This window comes from Bos mutus, chromosome 9 (genome assembly GCF_027580195.1).
Source record: "Bos mutus isolate GX-2022 chromosome 9, NWIPB_WYAK_1.1, whole genome shotgun sequence".
Taxonomy (NCBI): Eukaryota; Metazoa; Chordata; class Mammalia; order Artiodactyla; family Bovidae; genus Bos; species Bos mutus.
In genome coordinates this window covers 13149768-13176529 of record NC_091625.1, presented here as the reverse complement: position 1 = coordinate 13176529, position 26762 = coordinate 13149768, and the positions used below count along the sequence as shown (strand labels likewise).

The window sequence follows — 26762 nt, the reverse complement described above, 5'->3', positions numbered from 1 at the left end:
AACTTCTTAATATGGTGTATCACACTGATTGATTTGTGTATATTGAAGAATCTTTGCATTCCTGGGATAAACCCAACTTGATCATGGTGTATGAGCTTTTTAATGTGTTGTTGAATTCTATTTGCTAGAGTTTTGTTGAGGATTTTTGCATCCATGTTCATCAGTGATACTGGCCTGTAATTTTCCTTTTTTGTGTTGTCTTTACCTGGTTTTGGTATCAGGGTGATTGTGGCCTCATAGAATGAGTTTGGAAGTGTTCCTTCCTCTGCAATTTTTTGGAAGAATTTCAGAAAAGTAAGCATTAGCTCTTCTCTAAATGTTTGATAGAATTCTGTGATACCATCTGGCCCTGGGCTTTTGTTTTGGGGGAGATTTTTGATCCCAGTTTCGATTTCAATGTTTGTACTTTGCTTGTTCATAATTTCTGTTTCTTCCTGTTGAACTTTCCTAAGAATCTATTTCTTCTAGGTTTTCCATTTTATTAGCCTATAGTTGCTTATAATATTCTCTTATGGTCCTTTGTATTTCTGTGTTGTCTGTTGTAACCTTTCCTTTTTCATTTCTAATTTTGCTGATTTGATTTTTCTCCCTTTATTTCTTGATGAGTCTGGCTAGTGGTTGTCAATTTTGTTTATCTTCTCAAAGAACCAGCTTTTAGTTTTATTCACCTTTGCTATTGTTTCCTTCATTTCTTTTTCATTTATTTCTGCTCTGATCTTTATGATTTATTTCCTTCTGCTGACTTTTTTTGTTCTTTTTCCAGCTGCATTAGATGTAGAGTTAGGCTGTCTATTCGATGCTTTTCTTGTTTCTTCAGGTAGGATTATATTGCTATAAACCTCCTGCTTAGACCTGCTTTTGCTGAATCCGATAGGTTTTGGGTCATTGTGTTTTTGTTGTCATGTATTATTTAATCTCCATGAGTTTGTGTTTTTTGCAATTTTCCCCTGTAGTTGATATCTAGTCTTATAGAGTTGAGACTAGATATCAACTACAGAGAAAATTCTTCATACGATTTCAACTTTCTTAAATTTACTGAGGTTTGATTTGTGACCCAAGATGTGGTCTATTGGAGAATGTTCCATGTGCACTTGAGAAGAAAGTATCTTCTTCTGCATTTGGATGGAAAGTCCTGAAGATATCAATTAGGTCCACTTGGTCTAATGTTTCATTTAAGGTTTGTGTTTCCGTATTGATTCTCTGTTTTGATGATCTGTCCATTGGTGTAACTGGGGTGTTAAAGTCCCCTGCTATTATTGTGTTACTGTCTACTTCCCCTCTTATGCCTGTTAGTGTTTGCCTTATGTATTGTGGTGCTCCTGTGTTGAGTACATAAATATTTACAATTGTTATGTCTTCTTCTTGGATTGATCCCTTGATCATTATATAGTGTCCTTCTTTGTCTCTTATAATATTCTTTATTTGAAAATCTATTTTGCCTGAAATAAGGATTGCCACTCCAGATTTCTTTTGGTTTCCATTCACATGGAATATCTTTTTCCATCCTTTTACTTTCAGTCTGTATGTGCCTCTAGGTCTGAAGTCGGTCTCTTGTAGGTAGCATATATGTGTGTCTTGTTTTTGTATCCATTCAGTCAGTCTGTATCTTTTGGTAGGTGCATTTAATCCACAATACATATATTCCTATTGGCATTTTCTTGATTGTTTTGGGTTTGTTTTTGTAGGTCTTTCCTTTCTCTTGTGTTTACTGGCTGTATAAGTCCTTTTAGTATTTATTGCAAAGCTGGTTTGGTGATGCTAAATTCTCTTAACTTCTGCTTGTCTGTAAAGCTTTTGATTTCTCCATCAATTTAGAATGAGATCTTTGCCAGTTATGGTAATCTTGGTTGTAGATTTTTCTTTCAATACTTTAAATATATCCTGCCATTCCCTTCTGGCCTGCAGAGTTTCCACTGAAAGATCCACTGTTAATCATATGGGTTTTCCCTTGTGTGTTACTTGTTCCTTTTCCCTTGCTGCTTTTAATATTCTTTCATTGTGTTTAATCTCTGTTAGCTTGATTAATATGTGTCTTGACGTGTTTCTCCTTGGGTTTATCCTCTGAGGGACTCTGTGCACTTCTTGGACTTGATTGACTATTTCCTTTCCCATGTTGGGGAAGTTTTCAATTATAATTTCTTCAAACATTTTCTCGGTGCCTTTTTTTTTTCTTCTTTTGAAACCCCTATAACTCAAATGTTGGTGCATTTAATATGTCCCAAAGATCTCTGAGGCTATCCTCAATTCTCTTTGTTCTTTTCCCTTTATTCTGCTCTTCAGCAGTTATTTCCACCATTCTATATTCCAGCTCACTTATCTGTTCCTCTGCCTCAGTTTTTCTGCTATTGGTTCCTTCTAGAGTATTTTTAATTTCTGTAATTGTGTTGCTCATCTCTGTTTACTTATTCTTTACTTCTTCTGTGTCCTTGGTGATTGTATTAACTGTGTTAAATGTTTCTTGCATTTTCTCCATTCTATTTTCAAGTCTTTGGAGCATCTTTACTATCATTATTCTGAATTCTATTTCAGGTAGATTGCTATTTCCTCTTTATTTGGTCTTGTGAGTTTCTACTTTGTTCTTTCATTTGTGCTGTATTTCTCTGTCTTATCATCATTTTTTTTTCCTAACTTGCCCCACTTGATGTCTCCTTTTCTCAGGCCTTAGGGTTATAATCCTTATTCCTTTTGGTTTTTGCCCTTGGAGGGAAAGATTGGATGGGTGGTTTGTGTTGACTTCTTGTTAGGGGTGACTTGTGCCTGTGTTCTAGTGGGAGGAGATCAAGCAGGTAATTACAGAAATAATGGGACATAAACACACACTTGCACACATACAGTATTCTAAAGAAAAGAGCACAGGAGATTGACTTGAACAAGGAAAACCAAAAGTGATATCAACTAATTAAAAAACAGAGCTAGTGAACACTCAATCTGGAAAACTGAGCACAATCAGAGTGCCAACTGGGGAATATAGCAAAGAGAGCTCAACAATTTAACTTACTTGGTGAGAAAAGAAAGAGTGAAAGAAAAAAAGGAGAATAGAAAAAGGGGGAAAAAAGAGGAGAAGGGAAGGAAAAGAGAAAAAGAGGGGATGGAAAAGAGGGTAAAAAAAAAGAGAGAAAAGAAAAAATAGAAAAGCAAAGATAAATAGATGTATTTGGGAAAGATCTCTATATGGTCAGGAATAGCTGTAGTCAGTATAGAACGATAGGCAAAGAAGTTAAATATGTAAAAAACAAAATTTAAAAACTCATTCAAAAAAAAAGGTGAAAAAGAAAAAAAAATCTTAAAAATGAATTATTTTTTTTAACAAGAAAAACAAAGAGGAAAACTCCACAGCACTGCAAAAGGATAATGTGAAGGTGAGACTATGTAGGGGGAGTAAGCAGGGTGATTTATAAGAAAAAATGGAAAAAAAAAAAGGTTCTCAAGGTCGTACTTCTTCTTGGTTGTGGAGTCTGCCCCGTGGATGGGGTCGGGTAGTGTCCTGTGATGTTTTCCTGGTTGGGGGAGCTTGTGCCTCTGTTCTGGTTGATGGAGCTGGATCTCATCTCTCTGAAGGGCGGTGCAGTGTCCAGTAGTCTCTATGGGTCCAGTATGTGTTTGGGCAGTCCTTCTGGCCCTGGCAGTGTTAGACACATCTATTTCCACAGTGCTTCAAAGTGGCCCTCTCAGCATATCTCCACTGTCGCCAACCCCCGACTTGTCTCCGGGATCATTGCTATGCTTCTGTTCTCCTGTCCCGCCCTACACTGCTGGCCGAAGCTAGCTGGGCAGGGGTTTGTGTGGATTTTTTCTTGGCTCCCCAACTGTGCCCTCTGTGTCGTGGAGACTTCTGTGGGCTTCCCTCAGCCCCCGGAACTCACCCCCCTGTGTTGTGGGCTTGTGTACACTTGTGTCAGCTTCATGGTCCCAACCTCTGCATCACAGGGCTTGAGTGCGCTTGTCTCAGCTCCCCATGTCCAGCCTCTGCATCGCGGGGCTTCTGTGCACTTGTCTCGGCTCCCGGTGCCCGGCCTTTGCGTCACGGGCTTATGTGCGCTTGACTCAGCTCCCCAGGCCCGGCCTCTGTGTCAGCAGGGCTTGTGTGCGCTTGTCTGAGTCCCCTGGGCCCATCCTCTGCATCGCGGGGCTTGTGGGCACTTGTCTCAGCTCCGGGTGCCCGGCCTCTGTCTCATGGGGCTTGTGTGCACTTGTCTGGGCTCCCCAGGCTCACCCTCGGCATTGCGGGGCTTGTGTGTGCTTGTCTGTGCTCCCCGGGCTCACCCTCAGCATTGCGGGGCTTGTGTGTGCTTGTCTGTGCTCCCCAGGCTCACCCTCAGCATCGCGGGGCTTGTGTGTGCTTGTCTGGGCTCCCTGGGGTCACTCTCGGCATTGCGGGGCTTGTATGTGCTTGTCTCAGCTCACTGGGCCCACCCTTTATATCACAGGGTTCAATTTTTATATGTAGCAAACCAGGTAATAATTAAACATTTACTCATTCACTTTTCTTTTTAACTTTTTATAATTTGCTACAAAGGTCTCTGTAAGCTGCTGAATTTTAAGAAATATGGCATCCCTTGGTCTTTGCCAAAAGTTAACAGAAATTTAGAAGGTACCACCAATGTAATAAAGTTACTTAGAGATCTCCGTGTTCTCTGAGATATTAATTAAATGAATACCCATTTTCCCTCCACTGAGGAACAGATTAAAAGAGTTAATGCATTGTAAATGGATCTTGCCACATAAAACATAATGTGTCTTATATATACAGTAGAATATTACTTGGACATAAGAATGAAATGTTGCCATTTGCAACAACATGGATGGATCTGGACGGTATTTTGCTTTAGTGAAATAAGTCAGATTGAAAAAGACAAATACTGTGTCTTTTCATTTATATGTGGAATCTGAAAAATAAAACAAGTGAACAAATATTAAACAGAAACAGGCTCATGGATACAGAGAACCAACTAGTGGATAGAGAGGGAGAAGGGGGAGGGGGGGTCAGGCAAGGTAGTTGAAGGGCATTAAGACGTACAAACTAATAGGTATAAAATAAGTAACAAGGATGTACTTACTGTGCAGCACGGGGAACATAAGTCAACATTGTTAATAGCTTTGTATTGAATTTTGAATTATTCTTTTTTTTTTTTTTTCGTACACAAGGAACTAATATAATATTGTAAGTCAATTATGCTTCCATTTTTTAAAAACACTTGGTATGTTTTCTCAGCATTGATTATTAATAACTTGCTACTTCTAAAATTTCATTTTTACCATTATCCTCACTGACTTATGAAACTTTTTAGTTTATTTAGATTTTTTTTTTAAAGAGAGTTTCAAAGGTGCCTAAATCTGTCCATTATCCAAACCTAAGGTTAATCTGTTTTTCCATATGCTTCCGAAATTGAAATATTCAGAAGCAAGAGGAATTAAGAGAATTAGGTTTCCTAGAACTTCAAACCGGAGAAGGCAATGGCACCCCACTCCAGTACTTTTGCCTGGAAAATCCCATGGACGGAGGAGCCTGGTAGGCTGCAATCCATGGGGTCTCGAAGAGTCGGACACGACTGACCGACTTCCCTTTCACTTTTCACTTTCCTGCATTGGAGAAGGAAATGGCAACCCACTCCAGTGTTCTTGCCTGGAGAATCCCAAGGACGGTGGAGCCTGGTGGGCTGCCGTCTGTGGGGTCCCACAGAGTCGGACACGACTGAAGTGACTTAGCAGCAGTAGCAGCAGCAGAACTTCAAATGGCATTCTTAAACCAGATGACATTGTAGTTGAAAATGTCATAAAATACTTTGTTACATGAAGCTCCACTTTTAATCCTGGATCCAATAAATGTTTGGGGTCTGCTGTACTTCATTCATTCCTTAAACATTTTTTGAGCGCTTACTATGTCCTAGGTTCTTTGTCAGGTGTGTGTGTGCTTAGCTGCTCAGTCGACCCCTGGACTGTAGCCTGCCAGACTCCTCTGTCAATATGATTCTCCAGGCAAAAATACTGGAGTGGGCAGCCATCCCCTTCTCTAGGGGATCTTCCTGACCCAGGGTTCAAACCCAGGTCTCCTGCTTTGCAGGCAGATTCTTTACCATCTTAGCCAATAAGGAAGCCCCTCTTTGTAAGGTACTGAGGACCAAAAAATTGATAATCAGAGAGAAGAAATGAACAAGACATGGTTCCTGTGGGACCTATGATATCCAGAGGGAGACAGGCGTGAATGGACAGAACTTCAGGCCGACACTGCTGTCTACAGGTTACTTAGTACATCTTTGATACAGAGAAGGCAGGAGTCCTCAGCCAGCCTGGAGATGATACTCTCCTGCCAAGGACTGTCAGCAGTATACCTGTTGTTGAACAAAGGGATTTCTTTCTTTCTTTTTTTTTTTTTTAATATGGAGCATTACATGAATTTGCATATCATCCTTGCATAGGGCCCATGCTAATCTTCTCTGTATTGTTCCACTTTTAGTGTATGTCCTGCCAAAGTAAGCATGGGATTTCTTACTTTGTGGCAATGAAGAAGAAACCACACCATGAGGAACTAAAGGGCATCTCAGTGAGAGAGCTGAAGGCAGCTTGCTACAGTTTAGACTTGTGTTACTTGACTGTGAGGAAGGTTTAAAGAATCACTGTTTTGCTCCAGAATTGGTGCTGTGAGAAGGCAGTAGCGGTTCTGTGGCTGAGGATCTTAATTTTTATCTAGGTGGGGCTGAGGCTATAATTGGCAGGGAAGCAGCAGTCACATTAGCCAGGAGAGAGTTTTGCTCTTCTGTGTGGTTCATACATTCTTGTTTTCATCTGTGCTCAGAGGTGATCAAGGTGTTGTCCATCTGTCTCATTCCATCGTGTTTTTTTGAGATTTTATTTGACTGTGTTGGGCCTTCATGGCTGCGGGCTTTCTCTAGTTGTGGCGAGCAGGGACTGCTCTTCATTGCAGTGCATGAGCTTCTCATTGCGGTGGCTTCTCTTGTTGCAGAGCATGGGCTCTAGAGTGCTGGCTCAGTAGTTGTGCACATGTGCTTAGTTCCCCACAGCATGTGGAATCTTCCCAGACCAGGCGTCACAGTCAGTGGGAGCGTGCTGTGGCCCAACTGTTAGAAGCAGACCATCTCAGGTGAGAGCAGTCAGAGGCTGCGTGTTTCTTTCTTACTGGTAAAAGCTTCATCTGAGCAATCTTGAAAGAGAAGTTGGCGTGAACTAGGCACATTGGGAAAGGGAGAGATGTGTGGGTATCCCCGGGCAAGGATGTGGTATAAGCAGATTCTGAGGAGAGAGAGTGATACTCGCCAGGAATCAGGTCTTGCTGCAGGTAAAAGGCAAAGGCAGAGAGTGGCAGAAGAAGCCTGATCATGGAGAATCCTGTGTGTCCCACTGAGGAGCTTAGACTTTACTCTTTAGGCACTGGGATGCCGTGAACTGTTTGTAAGCTTGATGCTGTTAAAGTGCTGCACTCAGTATGCCAGCACATTTGGAAAACTCAGCAGTGGCCACAGGACTGGAAAAGGTCAGTTTTCATTCCAGTCCCAAAGAAGAGCAATGCCAAAGAACGTCCAAACTACCGCTCAGTTGCACTCATTTCACATGCCTTTTGACTGTGTGGATCACAACAAACATGAAAGATTCCTCAAGAAATGGGAATACCAGACCACCTGCCTGCCTCCTGAGAAATCTGTATGCAGGTCAAGAAGGAACAGTTAGAACCGGACATGGAAGAGCAGACTGATTCCAAATTGAGAAAGGAGTACGTCAAGACTGTATATTGTCACCCTGCTTATTTAACTTATATGCAGAGTACATCATGCAAAATGCCGGGCTGGATGAAGCACAAGCTGGAATCAAGATTGCCAGGAGAAATATCAATAATCTCAGTTATGCAGATGTCACCACCATTATGGCAGAAAGCAAAGAAGATGAAAGTGAAAGAGGAGAGTGAAAAAGCTGGCTTAAAGCTCAACATTCAAAAAACGAAGATCACGGCATCCGGTCCCATCCCTTCGTGGCAAATACATGGGGAAACAGTGGTTTGATCCCTGGTCTGGGAAGATCCCACATTCCAGGGAGCAACTAAGCCCATGCGCCACAACTACAGCGCAGCAACTGCTGGAGCCCGTGTGCCCGGAGCCTGTACTCCTCAAGAGAAGCCGCCTCAATGAGAGGCCCACACATTGCAACCAGAGAGCAGCCCAGCTCAGCGCAGCTGGAGAAAGCCCATGTGCAGCAACGAAGACCCACCATGGCCAGAAAATAATGTAAATAAATAAATCTTTAAAAAAATATTGGAGCGATTGCCATTCCCTTCTCCAGGGGATCTTCCTGACGCAGGGATCAAACACAAGTCTGCTGCATAGCAGGCAGATTCTTTACCATCTGAGCCCCCAAGGAAGCCCTATTACAAAATAGTGATTCACGATTTTTAAAGGTTATGCTGCATTTATACTTGTTATAAAATATTGGCTGCATCCCCCATGTTGTATAATACATCCTCGTAGCTTATTTTATACCTAACTGTTTGTACCTCTTTACCCACTCCCCTGTATTGCCCCTCCCACCGTCCCTCTCCCTACTGGTAGCCATTAGTTTTTCCTCTGTATCTGTAAGTCAGCTTCTTTTTTGTTATCTTCACTAATTTGTTGTATTTTTTAGATTCCATAAATAAGTAATACCTTGTGTTTCTCTGTCTGACTTATTTCACTTAGCATAATGCCCCCCAAGTCCGTCCATGTTGCTGCAAATGGCAACATTTTGTTCTTTTTTTATAACTTAGTACTATTCCATTGTGTATATACCGTATCTTCTTTATCCATTCATCTGTTGATTGCCACTTAGGTTGCTTCAATTTCTTGGCAATTGTAAATAATGCTGCTATAAACATTAGGATGCCTGTATCTTTTCCAATTAGAGGTTTTTGTTTTTTGTCTTTGTTTTTTTCAGGTAGGTACCCAGGAGTGGGATTGCTAGGTCATTTGGTACTTCCCAGTTCAGTTCAGTTCAGTTCAGTCAACTCTGCGACCCTACGGACTGCATCATGCCAGGCTTCCCTGTCCATCACCAACTCCTGGAGCTTGCTAAAACTCATGTCCATCTAATTAGTGATGCCATTCAACCATCTCATCCTCTGTCGCCCCCTTCTCCTCATCTTTCACCTTCATCAAAAGTTCTTTAGTTCTTCTTCACTTTCTGCCATAAGGGTGGTGTCATCTGCGTATCTGAGGTTATTGATGTTTCTCCTGGCAATCTTGATTCCAGCTTGTGCTTCATCCGCCTGGCATTTTGCATGATGTACTCTGCATATAAGTTAAATAAGCAGAATGACAATATACAGCTTTTCCCAATTTGGAACCAGTCTCTTGTTCCATGTCCAGTTCTAACTGTTGCTTCTTGACCTGCATACAGATTTCTCAGGAGGCAGGTAAGGTGGTCTGGTACTCCCATCTCTTTAAGAATTTTCCACAGTTTGTTGTGATCCATCCAAAGGCTTCAGCATAGTCAATAAAGCAGAAGTAGATGTTTTTCTGGAACTCTCTTGCTTTTTTGATGACCCAATGGATGATGGCAATTTGATTTCTGGTTCCTCTGCCTTTTCTAAATCCAATTTGAACATCTGGAAGTTCACAGTTCACATACTGTTGAAGCCTGGCTTGGAGAATTTTGAGCATTACTTTGCCAGCATGTGAGATGAGTGCAATTGTGTGGTAGTTTGAACATTGTTTGGCATTGCCTTTCTTTGAGGTTGGAGTGAAAACTGACCTTTTCCATTTCTATGGCCACTGCTGAGTTTTCCAAATTTGTTGGCATATTGAGTGCAGCACTTTAACAGTATCATCTTTTAGGATTTGAAATAGCTCACCTGGAATTCAATCAGCCCCACTATCTTTGTTCATAGTGATGCTTCATAAGGCCCACTTTGACTTCACATTCCAGGATGTCTGGCTCTAGGTGAGTGATCACACCATCACGGTTATCTGGGTAATGAAGATCTTTTTTGTGTAGTTCTTCTGTGTATTCTTGCCACCTCTTCGTAATATCTTCTGCTTCTGTTAGGTCCATAGTGTTTCCGTTCTTTATCGTGCCCATCTTTGCATGAAATATTCCCTTGGTGTCTATAATTTTCTTGAAGAGATCTGTAGTCTTTCCCATTCTATTGTTTCCCTCTATTTCTTTGCATTGATCACTGAGGAAGGCTTTCTTATCTCTCCTTGCTATTCTTTGGAACTCTGCATTCAAATGAGTATATCTTTCCTTTTCTCCTTTGCCTTTAGCTTCTCTTCTCTTCCCAGCTATTTGTAAGACTTCCCCAGACAACCATTTTTGCATTTCTTTTTCTTGGGGATGGTCTTGATCACTGCCTCCCATACAGTGTCATGAACCTCCATCCATAGTTCTTTAGGCACTCTGTCTATCAGACCTCATCCCTTGAATCTATTTGTCGCTTCTACCATATAATTGAAAGGTATTTGATTTAGGTCATACCTGAATGGTCTAGTCGTTTTCCCTACTTTCTTCAGTTTAAATCTGAATTTAGCAATAAAGAGTTCTTGATCTGAACCACAGTCAGCTCCCAGTCTTGTTTTTGCTGACTGTATAGAGCTTCTCCATCTTTGGCTGCAAAGAATATAATCAATCTGATTTTGGTATTGACCATCTGGTGATGTCCATGTGTAGAGTCTTCTCTTGTGTTGTTGGAAGAGGGTGTTTGCTATGACCAGTGCGTTCTCTTGGCAAAACTCTATTAGCCTTTGCCCTGCTTCATTTTGTACTCTAAGCCCAAATTTGCCTGTTACTCCAGGTATCTGTTGACTTCCTACTTTTGCATTCCAGTCCCCTGTGAAGAAAAGGACATTTTTGGGGGTGTTAATTCTAGAAGGTCTTGTAGGTTTTCATAGAACCATTTAACTTCAGCTTCTTCAGCATTACTGGTCACAGCATAGAGTTAGATTACTGTGATATTGAATGGTTTGCCCTGGAAACAAACAGAGATCATTCTGTCATTTTTGAGATTGCACCCAAGTACTGCATTTTGGACTCTTTTGTTGACTCTGAGGGCTACTCCATTTCTTCTAAGGGATTCTTGCCCACAGTAGTAGATACAATGGTCATCTAAAGTTCTATTTTTAATTATTTTTAGTTTTTTAAACAACTTCCATACCGTTTTCCACAGCAGCTGCATCAGTTTACATTCCCACCAACAGTGTACAAGGGTTTCCTTTTCTCTACATCGTCTCCAACATTTGTTATTTGTGTTCTTTTTGATGGTAGTGATTCTGACAGATGTGAGGTGACATCCCACTGTGGATCTGATTTGCATTTCCCTGATGCTTAGTGACGTTAAACTTCTTTTAATGTGCTTGTTAGCCATCTGCATTTGCTCTTTGGAAAAATATCTGTTCAGTTCTTCTGCCTATTTTTTAATCAGATTCTTTATTTTTTTATGGTGACTTGTATGCGGTATGTATATATGTTGGCTATTAACCCCTTGTCAGTCATATTATTTGCAAATATATTCTCCCATTCAGTAGGTACTGTTTTTTTTATTTGATGGTTTCCTTTGCTGTGAAAGAGCTTTTGTGTTTAATTAGATCCTGTTTATTTATTTTTGCTTTTATTTACTTTAGGAGATAGATTCAAAAAACATTGCTACAATTTTTGTCAAAGAGCATTCTCCCTATGCTTTCCTCTAGGAATTTTATTCTATTCAGTCTTACATTTATAAATATTTAATCTATTTTTAGTTTATTTTTGTGTATGGAGTAGAGAATGTTCTAATTTTTTCTTTTACATGTAGCTGTCTTTCTCCATTGTGCAGACTATCTTTTCTCTCTTGTCATAGAGTAAGAACAACTTCACTTTCACTTTCACCCTCATGCATTGGAGAAGGCAATGGCAACCCACTCCAGTGTTCTTGCCTGGAGAATCCCAGGGACGGCGGAGCCTGGTGGGCTGCCATATATGGGGTCACACAGAGTCAGACACGACTGAAGCGACTTAGAAGCAGCAGCAGCAGCAATTGACCATGCGTGTGTGGGTTTATTTCTGGGCTTTCTATTCTGTCCCACCGATCTATGAGTCTGCTTTTGTGCCAGAACCATACTGAGTTTTTATTACTATAGCTTTATAGTATAGTTGGAAGTCAGGAAGCATATTCCTCCAGCTGTTTCTCTTTCTCGATTGTTTTGGCTGTTCGAGGTCTTTTATGTTTCCATACAAGCTATTAAATTATTTGTCGAGTTCTGTGTAGAATGGCGTTGTTATTCTGATAGAGATAGCATTGAATTGGTACATTGGTTTGGGTAGTATGGTCATTTTAACGATATTAATTCTTCCAGTCCAAGAACACGGTATATAGAGGTCTCCTTTTTAATAAATTGTTAAGACATTACCACTTTACCCACTGACGTTTTCTTTCCTCAAGAGATCTGGTATTGTTTTTTGCTTTTTAATTTTTTTTCTTTACTAAGTCTTTAGGACAGGATATTTTATAACTGTTTTGCTTCTCTTCTACCTTTTTGAAAGAGTATACAATTTTGCAGTCTTATGAAGCAAATAAGGGCTTTGGCTTGAGTATTTAGTTGCGCTAACTTAGAACATGCGTTTCATGCAGCTTTTTCTAAACCAATTTGTTGTTTCTTACATTTGACAGGAAAACATTTTTTTGTGAAGTTGTACATAGAAGATACTCAAATGTTATTGATTGACCTTACCCTTCCTATAGTCTAGAAGATTTTGCACATTTGACAACAAATACATTTTTGTTCTGTACCTTCGTGCTTCAACTGTTATTTTTAAAAGCTGTTTGAGCTATTATTACTTATTTAATGATACATTCTCTATACAAGATTCAAGATCTCATTGATTATTCCTTCAGAAATTCCCTTACTCAAATATCTTAAAGAATTTGCTCTCAAAATATTGGCTAGGCAGATGATCTGAACAACTAAAAAATTTCCTTTCCAGTATTTTTTCATTCATCAGCAGTGGCATTTTAGAAGAATGTGGAGCTCTGGCAAGAACTTTTGTAATGCGCTTTGCCAACATTTAAGTATAATGAAGCCAAGAGAGTGTGTGACATTGCGTGATTGACAAGTCATCTCTGATAATAGCAAAAGAATAATTTCTTATCTAGAACATCAGAAAAAGCTGTTTTGTACTTTATTAAGATCTTGCCTTCAACTTTTGTTGTCCATTATGGTAGCCACCAACACTTGTGGTTATTAAATTTTAATTTAGATTAATTTAATTAAAAATTCATTTCCTCAGTCACACTAGCCATATTGCAAAGGCTTGATAGGGCTACTGTTTACCAAATTGGGCAGTGTAGACATAGACCATTTCGGTCACCATAATAAGTTCTATTAGACAGGGTTATCTTAAAATCCTGAAGGATTTTTTTAATGTCTGCCACAGCTAATTGGATAGTTTCTCCTAGAAACATTTAAAAATTCATCACTAATTTGAATGTTTTATAAATGAAGGGTTTCCCCCCTTAAAATATAACTTGTAATGTGGAAATACTATAAATTGATGTCATAATTGTCATTCGGAGAAAAGAAAGCTGTTGTTTTATACTCAGTTTACAAATGAACACTAACATTTACATATCATATTCTTCTTTCCAAATTTCTGACTCTGTGGGCTTCATATTCATGTGATAAATAGCTATTGAGATCCTGCTACATGTCAAGCTTATATGTTTGGCCTACAACTGGTCTTTCCCCCCACCCAGCTTTATTAAGATATAATTGACATTATGTATGTTTGTTTAAGATGTACACCATGATGATTTGATATACTTAATTACAAAATTGGAGAAAGGAACAGCAACCCACTCCAGTATTCTTGCCTGGAGAATTCCAGAGGAACCTGGCGGGCTACCATCTGTGGCGTCGCAAAGAGTCAGACACGACTGAGCGACTAACACACACAAGCACGTGTTACATAAATGATGCCCACAGTGGGGTTAGTTAACACCTCCATCATCTCAGTGGATTACCATTTCTTTTTTGTGGTGAGAACATTTAAGATCTACTCCCTTAGCAGCTTTCAAGTACATGATAGAGTAATGCTGGCTATCGTCGCCATGCTGACATTAGATTGTAGCAGCTGCTCATCTTGTGACTGGAAGATGAGTTTCCCCCTCTCTCCAGTCCCTGCCCACCACCATTTTATTCTCTGTTTCCATGAGTTTTGACTTTTTGAATTTATGTATTTATTTAATTTTTGACTGCACCGGGTCTTTGTTGTGGCATGCGGGCTTTCTCTAGTTGTGGCGAATAGGGGCTACTCTTTGTTGCAGCGTACAGGCTTCTCACTGTGGTGGCTTCCCTCGTTGCAGAGCTTGGTCTCTATTCCACATGTTATACGGTATTTGTCTTTCTCTGTATAACTTATTTCACTTAGCATAATGCCCTCAGGGTCCATATGTGTTGTCACAAATGCCAGGATGTCCTTGTCTAAAGCTAACTAAGTCAATTATTTTCCAAGGGTTCCCAGACCACAGCCAAGAAAGGCTGAAGCTGGTTGACAAGTTACTTCAGGATTCACAGCTGGGACCAAGATCCTTATGTCTTTTACCCAATGCACAGGCATGCAAAACTCTTACCAGGTCCCTTGGCATATGTTTGTAGATCCCACTGCCCCCAGAAAAACACTTTTGTCTGTGGATGGATGCCAGATTGTTGTTGGGGGTGGGGTACAGTGGATACCAATAAGGGGCATATTATTTGGCCATCTTGCTGAAATCACTCTCCACGTATAGCTGCTCATGGTTGAGTGATTCTCCAAAACACTCAGATTATAGAAAATTCAATTGTTAGACTGTGAAAATATTCTGGTATGGCTCAGTTTGTTTCAATTTTCCTTCATTTATATTAATATAAGCAAGATTATGCCTAAATACTGGTGAAAAGCTACAGAAGCTATTATCAGAGCCCTATCCTCTTCTAAAACATCACCATCAGTAAGTGTAAATACATAGTTATAAACATGTCTTAAAATTATTACGTATTTTATATCAGATATATTTCAGTTATTTAGATCAGATACATTTAGGCTCATATTTTTCAACAAAGAAGTATGATTTCACTTCTTTTGTGAGTTTCAAAGCCATGTAAAAAGAGCTATATTCCAAATTCCTTTAAATGCTAAATTCTCTAGACTGGTTTTTTCCTTCCTCTTTGTCCTAAGATTTTCAAGCAAGGGGTGATTAGGGCTCAGTGCAGCAGTGGGGAGGTTGCAGAATTCTTTAATTACTACAACTGCTGCTGTGTTATGCTTAGTCGTGTCCAACTCTTTGCAACCCCATGGACTGCAGCCCGCCTGGCTCCTCTGTCCATGAGATTCTCCAGGCAAGAATGCTGAGTAGGTTGCCATTTCCTTCTTCAGGGAATCTTCTTAAGCCAGGAATAGAACCAGAGTCTCTTGCATCTCCTACATTGGCAGGTGGATTCTTTACCTCTAGTGCCGCCCGGGGAAGCCCCAGTTACTACAACAGTGGATCCCAAAGTTTGCTACACTCTGAAATCATCCATGGATCTTTCAAAAATATGGCCACCTACATCCTACCCATCTCCCACCCGCCTCCCAACCTGATTTAATTCGTCTCAGGTGTGATTTTGGCTCTGGGGTTTTTTAGCTCGCCTGGTGATTCTAACGTGCAGCAAAGTTTGAGAACCACTGCTGTGTAGAATCACCAGGGAAGCCTTTTAAAATATATACATTGGCCCTTCACTCAGAAGTTTGACTTTGGCTTTGAATCAGCAAGTCTGGGGTAGAACACAGCCAACTGTAATTTTGAAGTGCCAAAGGAGATTCTGAAGTGTAGCTGGAATCAAGAACCCTGCTATATAAGAATAATCGTCCCCTCTCTTTCTCTTCCCCCATATCCCCTACATCTTTGATACATGGGGGGAATCACAAGAGTATATCTACCAAATCAGATCAAAAGTCCCTAGGAAAAAAGGCCCCAAGTAATACTGGTTCTTCCCCTTTTTGAAATAATAGTGCACCCTAGAGGTGAAAACATAGATTGCTCCAGCTTTTGAAGAAGACAGAGCAGAGTCTCAGTATACAGGAAATGTAAGGAACTGATTTCTCAGACCAGTGGTCTCCAGGCTTTACTTAATCATGTGTCTATAAAGTGGGAGTACTTACCTGGTGGTCCAGTGGCTAAGACTCTGTACTCCCAATGCAGGAGGCCCAGGTTCGATCCCTGCTCAGGGAACTGGATGCCACATTGCCACAACTGAAGATCCCAAGTGCTGCAACTAAGACCTGGTACAGCCAAGTAAATAAATATATTTTTAAAAAATACAGTGTGGGGGATAACAATCTGAGCATATGCATATTTTTATGGTTATCTGTATGCACTTCTGTACTTTCATACATTATAAAATTTACATAAAGACAGACTCTTTAAAGGATGGGTAAGATGAAATAAACAATATATACATAAATTTTGAATTTTAATAGGAAAAGCTTTTTGTCACTTAAAAATTAATAATAATACATTGTTTAATGGGAATAGTGTGTTTGAATACGGAGTATTGATGAGCCTGCCATCATTTTGTTTGGTATGGTAGCTGACAAAGGGCTCATGAAGAAAAGTGTCAACTCTACTATTTTCTTAGCATTCACTTGTACTTATGTTATTAGACTTCTGTTTACCTTCTCCAGATGAATCTTTTGAAGATTTTTTTTGTCTTTGCTGGGTCTTCCTTGGCGCATGTGGACTTTCTCCAGTTGCAGCCAGCAGGCGCTGCTCTCTAGGTGTGGTGCACAGGCTTCTCACTGCGGTGGCTTCTCTCATTGCAGAGCCCGAGCTCTAGGTGTGTGGGCTCAGTAGTTGTGGCAAGTGGGCTTAGCTGCCCTGCAGCCTGCAGAATCTTCCCTGGCCAGGGATCGAACCTGGGTCACTGGATTGGCAGGCAGATGCTTAACCACTAAACCACCAGGGAAAGGGAAAGTGAAGTCGCTCAGTCATGTCCGACTCTTTGCGACCCCATGGGCTGTAGCCTATCAGGCTCCTCTGTCCATGGGATTTTCCAGGCAACAGTCCTGGAGTGGATTGCCATTTCCTTCTCCAGGGGATCTTCCTAACCCAGGGATTGAACCTGGGTCTCCCGCATTGCAGACAAACGCTTTACTGTCTGCGCCACCAGGGAAGTCAGTCCTTGTTAATTCTGTAGATTTGTTTTCGTTAAAACTGGCTAATGAAACCCATAAATCCATTCTGAAAGGCAGGTATAAACTAAAGTGTGCTGTAATACTACACCAAGGGCAGACCAACAAGTAAGGACGCCATTAAACCCCTTTTGATTGGGGAAATCAGACAATATGTGATTATCTGACATATTCCAGGGCCAACCTTTTTGTTAAATATGAATACAGCTTAATTTCTTGTTTTAAAATGAGTATAGTGAGTATAGATAGATCTAGTATGCCTTTCCATGCAGTGGAGGATCATCTTGCGACCCCTGGGATGTTTATACCCTGCTTTGAAGACCATTACTCCAGATGGCTACATAAAAAACCTTTTATTGCACAGTTCTTATAAATCACTGTAATTGAATAAAGATTGGAGAATGAAATATGAATTCTAATAGGACTTCCAGTCTCTTACCTTTGCCCTTATGTCAGCCTCTGAATTTGATTATTAAACTGTCCTTTCTTTTTAAGGTGGAGAAATTAATACTTCAGGGGACTTCTGACACTTATAAGGCATTTTTAGTTTGACCTTTGAGCTCTAAGATTACATTTCTGTTTTTTTCTTCTAATCTGAATCATGGAGTTTCTATTGCTATTTAATATTTTTAGAGTTGTTTCAGAAATCTAAGATTTACTAGCCAAGATTGATAATGTGTTCTAGATGAAATTTTAGCTGATAAGATACAGATTTAAACATAGCTGTCCTGTGCTGTACTTAGTTATGTCCGACCCTTTGAGACCCCATGGACTGTAGCCCTCCAGGCTCCTCTGCCTGCGGGGATTCTCCAGGCAAGAATACTGGAGTGGGTCGCCATGCCCTTCTCCAAGGGATCTTCCTGACCCAGGTATCAAACCCAGATCTCCCACATTACAAGCAGATTCTTTACCATCTGAGCCACCAGGGAAGCCCAAGAATACTGGAGTGGATAGCCTATCCCTTCTCTGGGGGATCTTCCCAACCCAGGGATCGAACTGGGGTCTCTTGCATTGCAGGCAGATTCTTTACCAGCTGAGCTACCAGGGAAGCCCAAGCATAGCTGTAGCTTATCCCAATTACACCTGGTGTTTGTTTGCTTGTTTTCTAGCTCTCTTCACAGAAGTCAGTGCCATGGATACCCATGCTGAAATCACTGCCACTTTGGGCTATTGTAGTTGCACATTTTTCTTACAACTGGACTTTTTATACTTTATTGACCTTATTGCCTACTTACATGAAGGAAGTCCTAAGGTTCAATATTCAAGAGGTAAGAAAAAATAAGCATCTACTTCTTATAGAGAATATACAGAATTTGTTCCTATCTATGTGAAACTCAGTTATTTTGCATCTTCCATTTTACTTTTATACTAGATTCTAAAGACTTCTCTTTTTAGCCTTGCTTGTTCCTTTGCTCTGTCTGTGTTAACTCTTGATTCAGGGTATCTTGGCTAGTATCCCCTTTAACTGTGAAGATCTCACTAGCGCCCAGTAACATGCCAGGATCTCAGATGACAAATACAGGTAGTACTGTGTGTGTGTGTATGTGTGTGTGTGTGTGTGTGTGTGTGTGTGTGTATTAGTCGCTCAGTCGTGTCTGACTCTTTATGACCCCGTGGACTGTAGCCCACCAGGCTACTCTGTCCATGGAATTCTCCAGGTAAGAATACTGGAGTGGGTAGCCATTCCCTTCTCCAGGGGATCTTCCTGACCCAGGGATCAAACCCTGGTCTCCTGTGTTGCAGGCAAATTCTTTACCGTCTGAGCCACCAGGGTAGCCCTGCAGGTGATACTGTATTCCCTTGTAAAAGGGATGGTGGCAGGACTCTGCTGGCAGCCGAGTGGGGTATTGGAAGACACAAGATTATTGTGCAGAGGTTGCTCTGTATTGGCAGAGCTATAGTTGTAAAGCTGTATAAGACATATTTCCCTAAAACTGTCAATTCCTTCTGATCTCATCAAATGGAGACAATTCCTATTATCTCTGTGTTGATGGATTTTGTCTCTAAAGAAATTGAAGAAAAACATAAAGAGAAAGAGGCATAGTTTGTAAGAAAACTTGGTAGTGTTTTTTGTCTTCAAATGAAGGATGAATCAAAGACATAAATGTTAGGAGCTAAAATGATAAAACTCTTAGAAGTGTACATCTTTGTGACCTGGCATTGAACAACAACTTCTCACATATGACCCCAAAAGCACACATGACCAAAAGAAAAAACTGATAAGTTGGGCTTCATCAGAATTAAAAGCTTTTGTGCCTCAAAGGATATTATCAAGAATGAAAACCCACTGAATGGGAGAAAATATTTGCAAATCATATACTTGATAAGGGTTAAGTATTCCAAATATGTAAAGAATTTATACAACTCAATAATAAAAAGATAAATAACCCAATTTTTTAATGGGCAAAGGATTTAAATAGACTTTTCTCCAAAGAAAATATGAAAATGACCAATAAGCCCATGTAAAGATTCTCAACACTATTACTCAATACATAAATGGAACTCAGAACCATAATGAGACGCCACTTCACACCTATCAGAATAAAAAAATAAATAAAACAGAAAATAACAAGTGTTGGTAAGAATGCAGAGAAAACGGATCCCTCATACATTGCTGGTAGGATGTGAAGTGTAGCTGCCATGGAAAACAGTTTGGCAGTTCATCTAAAAGTTAAACATAAAGTTATTATGACCTAATAATTCCATTTCTGAGTCTATACCCAAGAGAACTGAAAACATATGTGCACGCAAAAACATGTACACGTACATGATGTACGTAATGATGTTATAACATCATTATTCATAATAACCAAGAGGTGGAAACAACCCAAATGGTATCAGCTGATGAACAGATAAATAAAATATGGTATATTCCCCCAAGAACTATTACTGAGCCAGAGTGGAAACCCTGGAAGAAAAAGTAGCAGCCTGGGTGGTGAATGTAAGGACAGTAAGGCTGACGGCACAACTGCAGTGGTTACATGGACCTAAAGCTATCAACACTGTTAAAGTGAACATTTCAGTCACTCAATTCCAAAGCATACTGAAAACGTTGGCCACGTAGACCAAACCTTAAACTTGACCTAGACAGCTAAGCTGTAAAGAACTCCTCCGGCTACTTTTGAAAAACAAAATCCATTATACTGAAATATATCCACCAATTGCATTAACAGAAGTTAAACTGAACTGAGGCTTTACCCATAGCTTGGGATGGATTTGTTGCAAGCAACCTCATTTTTCCTAAGCTCTCTGTTAACAGAGCTTGACTGTAGTCCCCTACCGTAGTGACAAATTGCATGCAAATTTAAGGATCATTCCACTTGATGCTTCTTTTTGAAAATGTCCCAGGAGAACTATAAAAAGAATGCGGTATCAATAGCTGACTGGTAATTAGTTCAGTTCAGTCGCTCAGTCATGTCCGACTCTGCGACCCCATGAATCGCAGCACACCAGGCCTCCCTGTTCATCACCAACTCCCAGAGTTCACTCAGACTCACGTCCATCGAGTCAGTGATGCCATCCAGCCATCTCATCCTCTGTCTTCCCCTTCTCCTCCTGCCCCCAATCCCTCCCAGCATCAGAGTCTTTTCCAATGAGTCAACTCTTCGCATGAGGTGGCCTAAGTACTGGAGTTTCAGCTTTAGCATCATTCCTTCCAAAGAAGTCCCAGGGCTGATCTCCTTCAGAATGGACTGGTTGGATCTCCTTGCAGTCCAAGGGACTCTCAAGAGTCTTCTCCAACACCACAGTTCAAAAGCATCAATTCTTTGGCGCTCAGCTTTCTTTACAGTCCAACTCTCACATCAATTCTTCGGCGCTCAGCTTTCTTCACAGTCCAACTCTCACATCCATACATGACCACTGGAAAAACCATAGCCTTGACTAGACAAACCTTTGTTGGCAAAGTAATGTCTCTGCTTTTTAATATGCTATCTAGATTGGTCATAACTTTCCTTCCAAGGAGTAAGCGTCTTTTAATTTCATGGCTGCAATCACCATCTGCAGTGATTTTGGAGCCCCCAAAATAAAGTCTGACACTGTTTCCACTGTTTCCCCATCTACTTCCCATGAAGTGATGGAACTAGATGCCATGATCTTAGTTTTCTGAATGTTGATTAGTATATGTACTTAATTGCCTTCATTTATTTTTCATTAATATTTTTTTAGTTCTGTAATGAAAGACTTTAAAACTAGAATCTTAAAAAAAAACTAGAATCTTTTTACTTGGAATTTTCATACCAAAATAAAACAAACCAAAAAAAAAAAAAAAAAAAGGCATTTGCTTTTTGAATCAAAATTAAAAGAAATGTGAATAGAGTTTGAAAATGATTCTCTTATTATATAGAAGCCTCTTTTTTAATGGTTTTTTCCTTGAAAAATCAGCATACTACATTCATGAAACAGCCTTTGTTCAAAATAAAGCTTGATTTGAAATGCATTGTATTTAAAATTATAATCTCATTAATTAAAAAGTTTAAAGATCTGATCATTTGTTATAAGCTTGCTTTGTTATATGTTTAGTTTTATTAGTTATCATCACTTTTACTTTTTCCTCATTTTTTCCTAGTGTCCCTATTTCTTACAACTCAGTGAGAGTTGAAGCAGAATCTGTTGGCCTATTTTGAATATTAACATTTTGGAATCAATTTTTTAAATAAATGAATACAAGGGACTATATCCTTGAACAGAATGCTTAATAACTATGGAAGACACCCATGGACATATACATGTGGTATAAATGTTGAAGATGTTAGCAGTTTTAGGTTTTCAGGGGAGTTTTTACCACTGGAATTTTAAGTGGAAAAATTCAGTAACTAGTTATTGTTGGTCTTAGCCCAACAGAGGACAAGGCCAAGGTCAGAAAATTCTCTTCTCCATTTGCTACAGTTATTCATGTGTAAAGTTCTGCCACAAACAATAGATGTGGTCCCTCTCTGCAGAATTCCTTTTATTTTTAGCATCTCTTATTTATTTATTTATTTGGCTGAACTGGGTCTTAGTTGCGGCACGTGAGCTGTTAGTTGTGGCATGTGGGATCTAGTTCCCTGACCAATGATTAAACCCTGGGCCCCTTGCATTGGAGCTGGAGTCTTAGCCACTGAACCACCAGGGAAGTCCCCCACTATGCAGAATTCTAAATGGAATAAAGTTAAAGAAGAAATTACTCAATACCAGAAAAAAGAAAAACATTCAACCATAGAAGTGGAACTAGAAGCATACAACATCTGAAAATAGATCACAAATTGTGATAAAAAATTATATCTTTTCTTAAGCACTCTTAAATTTAAAATATTAGCAAATTTTGCTGATCTATTCCATTAATTATGCTTAGACAGAATTACTACCAGATTTATTAGGTGGAATGTATTTATTTGATAGATGGGATTTATTTATTAGACAAATAGAATTTATTTATTAGATAAAATTATTACCAGGATGGGGCGGCCACATGTATACCTATGGCCAATTCATGTTGAACTGTGCCAAAAACCATCACAATATTGTAAACTAATTATCCTCCAGTTAAAACAATTTTAATAAATAAAAAAGTAAATAAAAAATATTTCTCAAAAGCTTAATGGGGCTGGTGCACTGGGACGACCCAGAGGAATGGTACGGGGAAGGAAGAAGGAGGAGGGTTCAGGATGGGGAACACATGTATACCTGTGGCGGATTCATGTTGATATATGGCAAAACCAATACAATATTGTAAAGTTAAAAAGTAAAATTAAATTAAATTAAATTTTAAAAAGAAAAAGCAAAGAGAGTTCATAGTAATAATAAAATAATTAATAATAAATAAATTAATAATAGTAACAATAAAATAATAAAATCAACAACTATAGCAACAGAGAAAAAAGAAACAAAAATCTAGAACCAACTACAGAACAAATCAAAATATAAGAATAAATTGTTTTTCTTGGAAAAACAATTATTATTACCAGATTTTAATATCAGTGATAAAATCTTTCTACCTTTTTGTGTTTGTACATCTCTAACAGGTGTACCCATCTCTCTCAGACTAAAAAGTGTTCTCTTTTTAACTTTTTACTTTGTATTGGGGTATAACCAATCAACAGACAATCTTGTGATAGTTTCAGGTTGAACAGCAAAGGAACTCAGCCAAACATATACATGTATCTATTCTCCCCCAAACTTCCCTTCTATCCAGACTGCCACATAACATTGAGCAGAGTTCCCTGGGCTGTACAGTAGGTCCTTGTTGGTTATCCATTTTAACTACAGTAGCGTGTACATGTCCCTCCCAGACTCCCTAACTATCCCTTACACCCATCTTCCCCCCTCCCCAGAAACCATAAGTTCATTCTCTTAAGTCTGTGTCTGTTTCTGAAAAACCTTTGTTTTTATCAGAATTGGGCCATTTAGGCTTGGCACCTCAGGTTGTGCTTAAAGAAAAAATGAATAGAAAGAAAATTTTTTTTGAGTATGCTTTCTTCATTTTCCAGAATGGGTGATTTCCTGAAAAGCAGTCAAATCAAAATGAATAACACATTTCCATGAGACATTCTGTTTCATATCTCATGGTTTTTCATTTTGTTTAGGTAGTGTTGTAGAGGAAGAGAAGAGGGGGGAAAAATAGAGCTCTCTCTATCACCCACCACCTTTGTCCTCTGCTCGAAGCATGTGCGAGTGCTCCAGGCACTGTTTTTTTAAACTGCATCTTCTTTATGTTGCATACTTTAATTTCAGAACAAAATAAACCAAAAAGACAACACGTAACATTCAAACCCCATGTCAGACATGGAAAGGAATAGAGCCTGAGGCCCTTGTATCCTGCCTTAGACAGAAGGATGGAAATAAAACCACTGGACATCAGCAGAGGGAGCTGGGTGGGCCAGGGCCACTGGGGCAAATGCCAGGGGAATCACGGGGACACGATACAGAGGGCACAAAGTCTGATGAGAAACTCCTCATCTACTTCTTCCATGCATCCTCGTCACCCTGGAGCAAGGTGGGGGGCGGTTGGGGGGGGGCACCAGCAGCCCTGGGCTCCTCTGCTGTCACTTCACCTTCATCAGCACCCGGCACTGATGCAGCTGAAGTAGGTCTGGGCATCCTCAAGCAAGAAGCCGGAAGAGAGCAGTTTCTAACAGCATCTGGATGGTGCTCACTTTAAAATAATTCATTAAGCTGTGCATTTGACTAATGTGATTTTCTCTGAATTTTATTTTATAATTAAAAAATGTTTTCAAAATAAATAAATTAAGACTGTCCTATGGGAGAAAGCCCTAGGCTAATAGGAAGACATCCTCTCACTGAAGCTAGAGCCCAAATCCCAAAATAGCATTCAAGATCACCCTAAGCAGACTAGACTACGGGGAGCTCTGGTTCCCCGTGAGACAGGCTCTCCGGGACTGCATTGAGCTGAATCCCGGAATCCTTCTAAAAACCGAACTTGCTTACTGTATTATGTAAAAATTAGCACAATACTGCTATGTATTTCATGTGGTGGTAAGGGTATGTGTATGTGTGTGTGTGTGTGATTTTGGTTCTTTTTCCCTCCATCATTAATCCTGGATCTTCTTATTCCTTCCAGAATGGGTTTTTATCTGCAGTCCCTTATTTAGGCTGTTGGTTATGTATGATCCTGTCTGGTCAAGCTGCTGACAATTTAAGGGCAAGATGGAATTTTTCAACTCTATGGGTTCGAAGAGTTTTTAGCCTTATAGGTAGGTAAAAATGAATCATGTTGTTTTGGTTTACAATTATTTACTGTGTTTACGTTGAAAGGCAAAATAAAAGTGATAATATTAGTTATTTGTTCACATATCAAAACAATATATTTTAACACACGTAGTACATGTCTGTATAAGATGGTTCTTTTTGAATGATGCATTTTGAGGATTGCGATTTATAATATCCTGTTGTCTCTACCATACTCTTATAGCTATAAAAAAAAAAGGCTTGCTTTGCTAAATATCTTCCCCAGAATTTTTATAAATCATTTTGTTTTCAACTCTAAGTTTGCAATGAAAGTAAGAAAGTCTCCATCCCTTTTCTATTTTAAATTTCAATCAAAAATAAATACTAGCATCATTATAGCAAATGAGGACCCATAAATCAAAGAACTCAAAGGAACCTTAAATAATCATGTTTCAGACTCTGATTTCAGAAAAGTGAATTTTAAAACGATGTAAGACAACTACTAAGTTCCTTGGTTGCAGTAGCTACAAATACAGCATTTCCATCATCATAGAGAGTTACTGAATGGCCCTGCTATAGGCACAGAAAACACAGCAGCTGCTCGTTACATCCCTTCCTATATTACTTTTATGTTATGCTTGCTACTGCTACTGCTAAGTTGCTTCAGTCGTGTCCGACTCTGTGTGACCCCATAGACAGCAGCCCACCAGGCTGCCCCGTCCCTGGGATTCTCCAGGCAAGAACACTGGAGTGGGTTGCCATTTCCTTCTCCAATGCATGAAGGGGAAAAGTGAAAGTGAAGTCGCTCAGTCCTGTCCGACTCTGAGCAACCCCATGGACTGCAGCCTACCGGGCTTCTCCATCCATGGGATTTTCCAGGCAAGAGTACTGGAGTGGGTTGCCATCGCCTTCTCCGATGTTATGCATAATTGCCTGTAATAAACTCCGCATACCGGTTTCAGTTGTCAAAACCTAGATGGAGTATTTTCCTAACCTTATCTAACAAAGTTTATTATTTAGTTTACTTTCTTTGGTTATGTGAATTTTGAATCATATTCTGTATCAACTGTTGCCTCTCTCTGGAACCGTATGTTTTAGTCATTCTCTTGCTCTTTTCTCAAACATTGTAGAACATTAGCTGAGTCCTGGTCACATGTAAATTTAATAACATTGCATAAAGAGATTTTTTAACTTTTATAATAGTTGCATTAATCCTATATATTTTCCAGCACTTTTTATTTCAGTTCAGTTCAGTCGCTCAGTCAGTCGTGTCTGACTCTTTGCTACCCCATGGACTGCGGCATGCCAAGCTTCCCTGTCCATCACCAACTCCTGGAGCTTGCGCAAACTCATGTCCATTGAGTCAGTGATGACATCCAACTATCTCATCCTCTGTCGTCCCCTTCTCCTCCCACCTTCAGTCTTTCCCAGCATCAGGGTCTTTTCAAATGAGTCGGTTCTTCGCATCAGGTGGCCAAAGTATTGGAGTTTCAGCTTCAGCATCAGTCCTTCCAATGAATATTCAGGACTGATTTCCTTTATTTATGAAACTATAATTGAAGCTGAGTCTTCCAGGCAGTACAATGTTTCTACAGTAGGTGGCAGTAATATCAAATCTCAGATTTATGCTATATTAAACAGCAAGCAAATACTAATGCTGGGGCTTGTTTTTTTCTTTCTATAACGTTTTAACTCCAGGGATGATTGGACCTGCGATATTCCTGGTCGCTGCAGGATTTATAGGCTGCGATTATTCCTTGGCTGTTGCATTCCTAACCATATCAACAACACTGGGAGGCTTTTGCTCTTCTGGATTTAGCATTAACCATCTGGACATTGCTCCTTCGTGAGTACTGATTTAAGATTGGTTCAGATTAGCTTTAAGTTATTATTTAAATTATTAATCATTATTAATCATTAATTGTAGTGAATTATGC

The 26762-nt window shown here is 39.7% G+C and overlaps 1 protein-coding gene and 1 non-coding gene across 11 annotated transcripts in view; one reads left to right on the top strand and one right to left on the bottom strand.

Annotated features, from left to right (window-relative positions):
* The window catches only part of SLC17A5 (solute carrier family 17 member 5), a 76609-nt gene that overhangs the window by 25417 nt on the left and 24430 nt on the right, over positions 1-26762 (top strand). For 5 of the 10 annotated variants that reach the window (XM_070376200.1, XM_070376198.1, XM_070376197.1 and 2 more), the window contains 4 exons: positions 16172-16264; positions 18270-18428; positions 24719-24851; positions 26524-26671. In XM_070376200.1, coding sequence (XP_070232301.1) covers positions 16172-16264; positions 18270-18428; positions 24719-24851; positions 26524-26671 — 533 coding nt within the window. The remainder of the gene's footprint in view (positions 1-16171; positions 16265-18269; positions 18429-24718; positions 24852-26523; positions 26672-26762) is intronic. The other 5 variants (XM_070376194.1, XM_070376202.1, XM_005902349.3 and 2 more) reach the window with 2 other exon arrangements.
* Positions 6372-6476, bottom strand: LOC138989287 (U6 spliceosomal RNA). Its single transcript, XR_011465526.1, has one exon. It is a non-coding gene; the product is annotated as a U6 spliceosomal RNA (small nuclear RNA).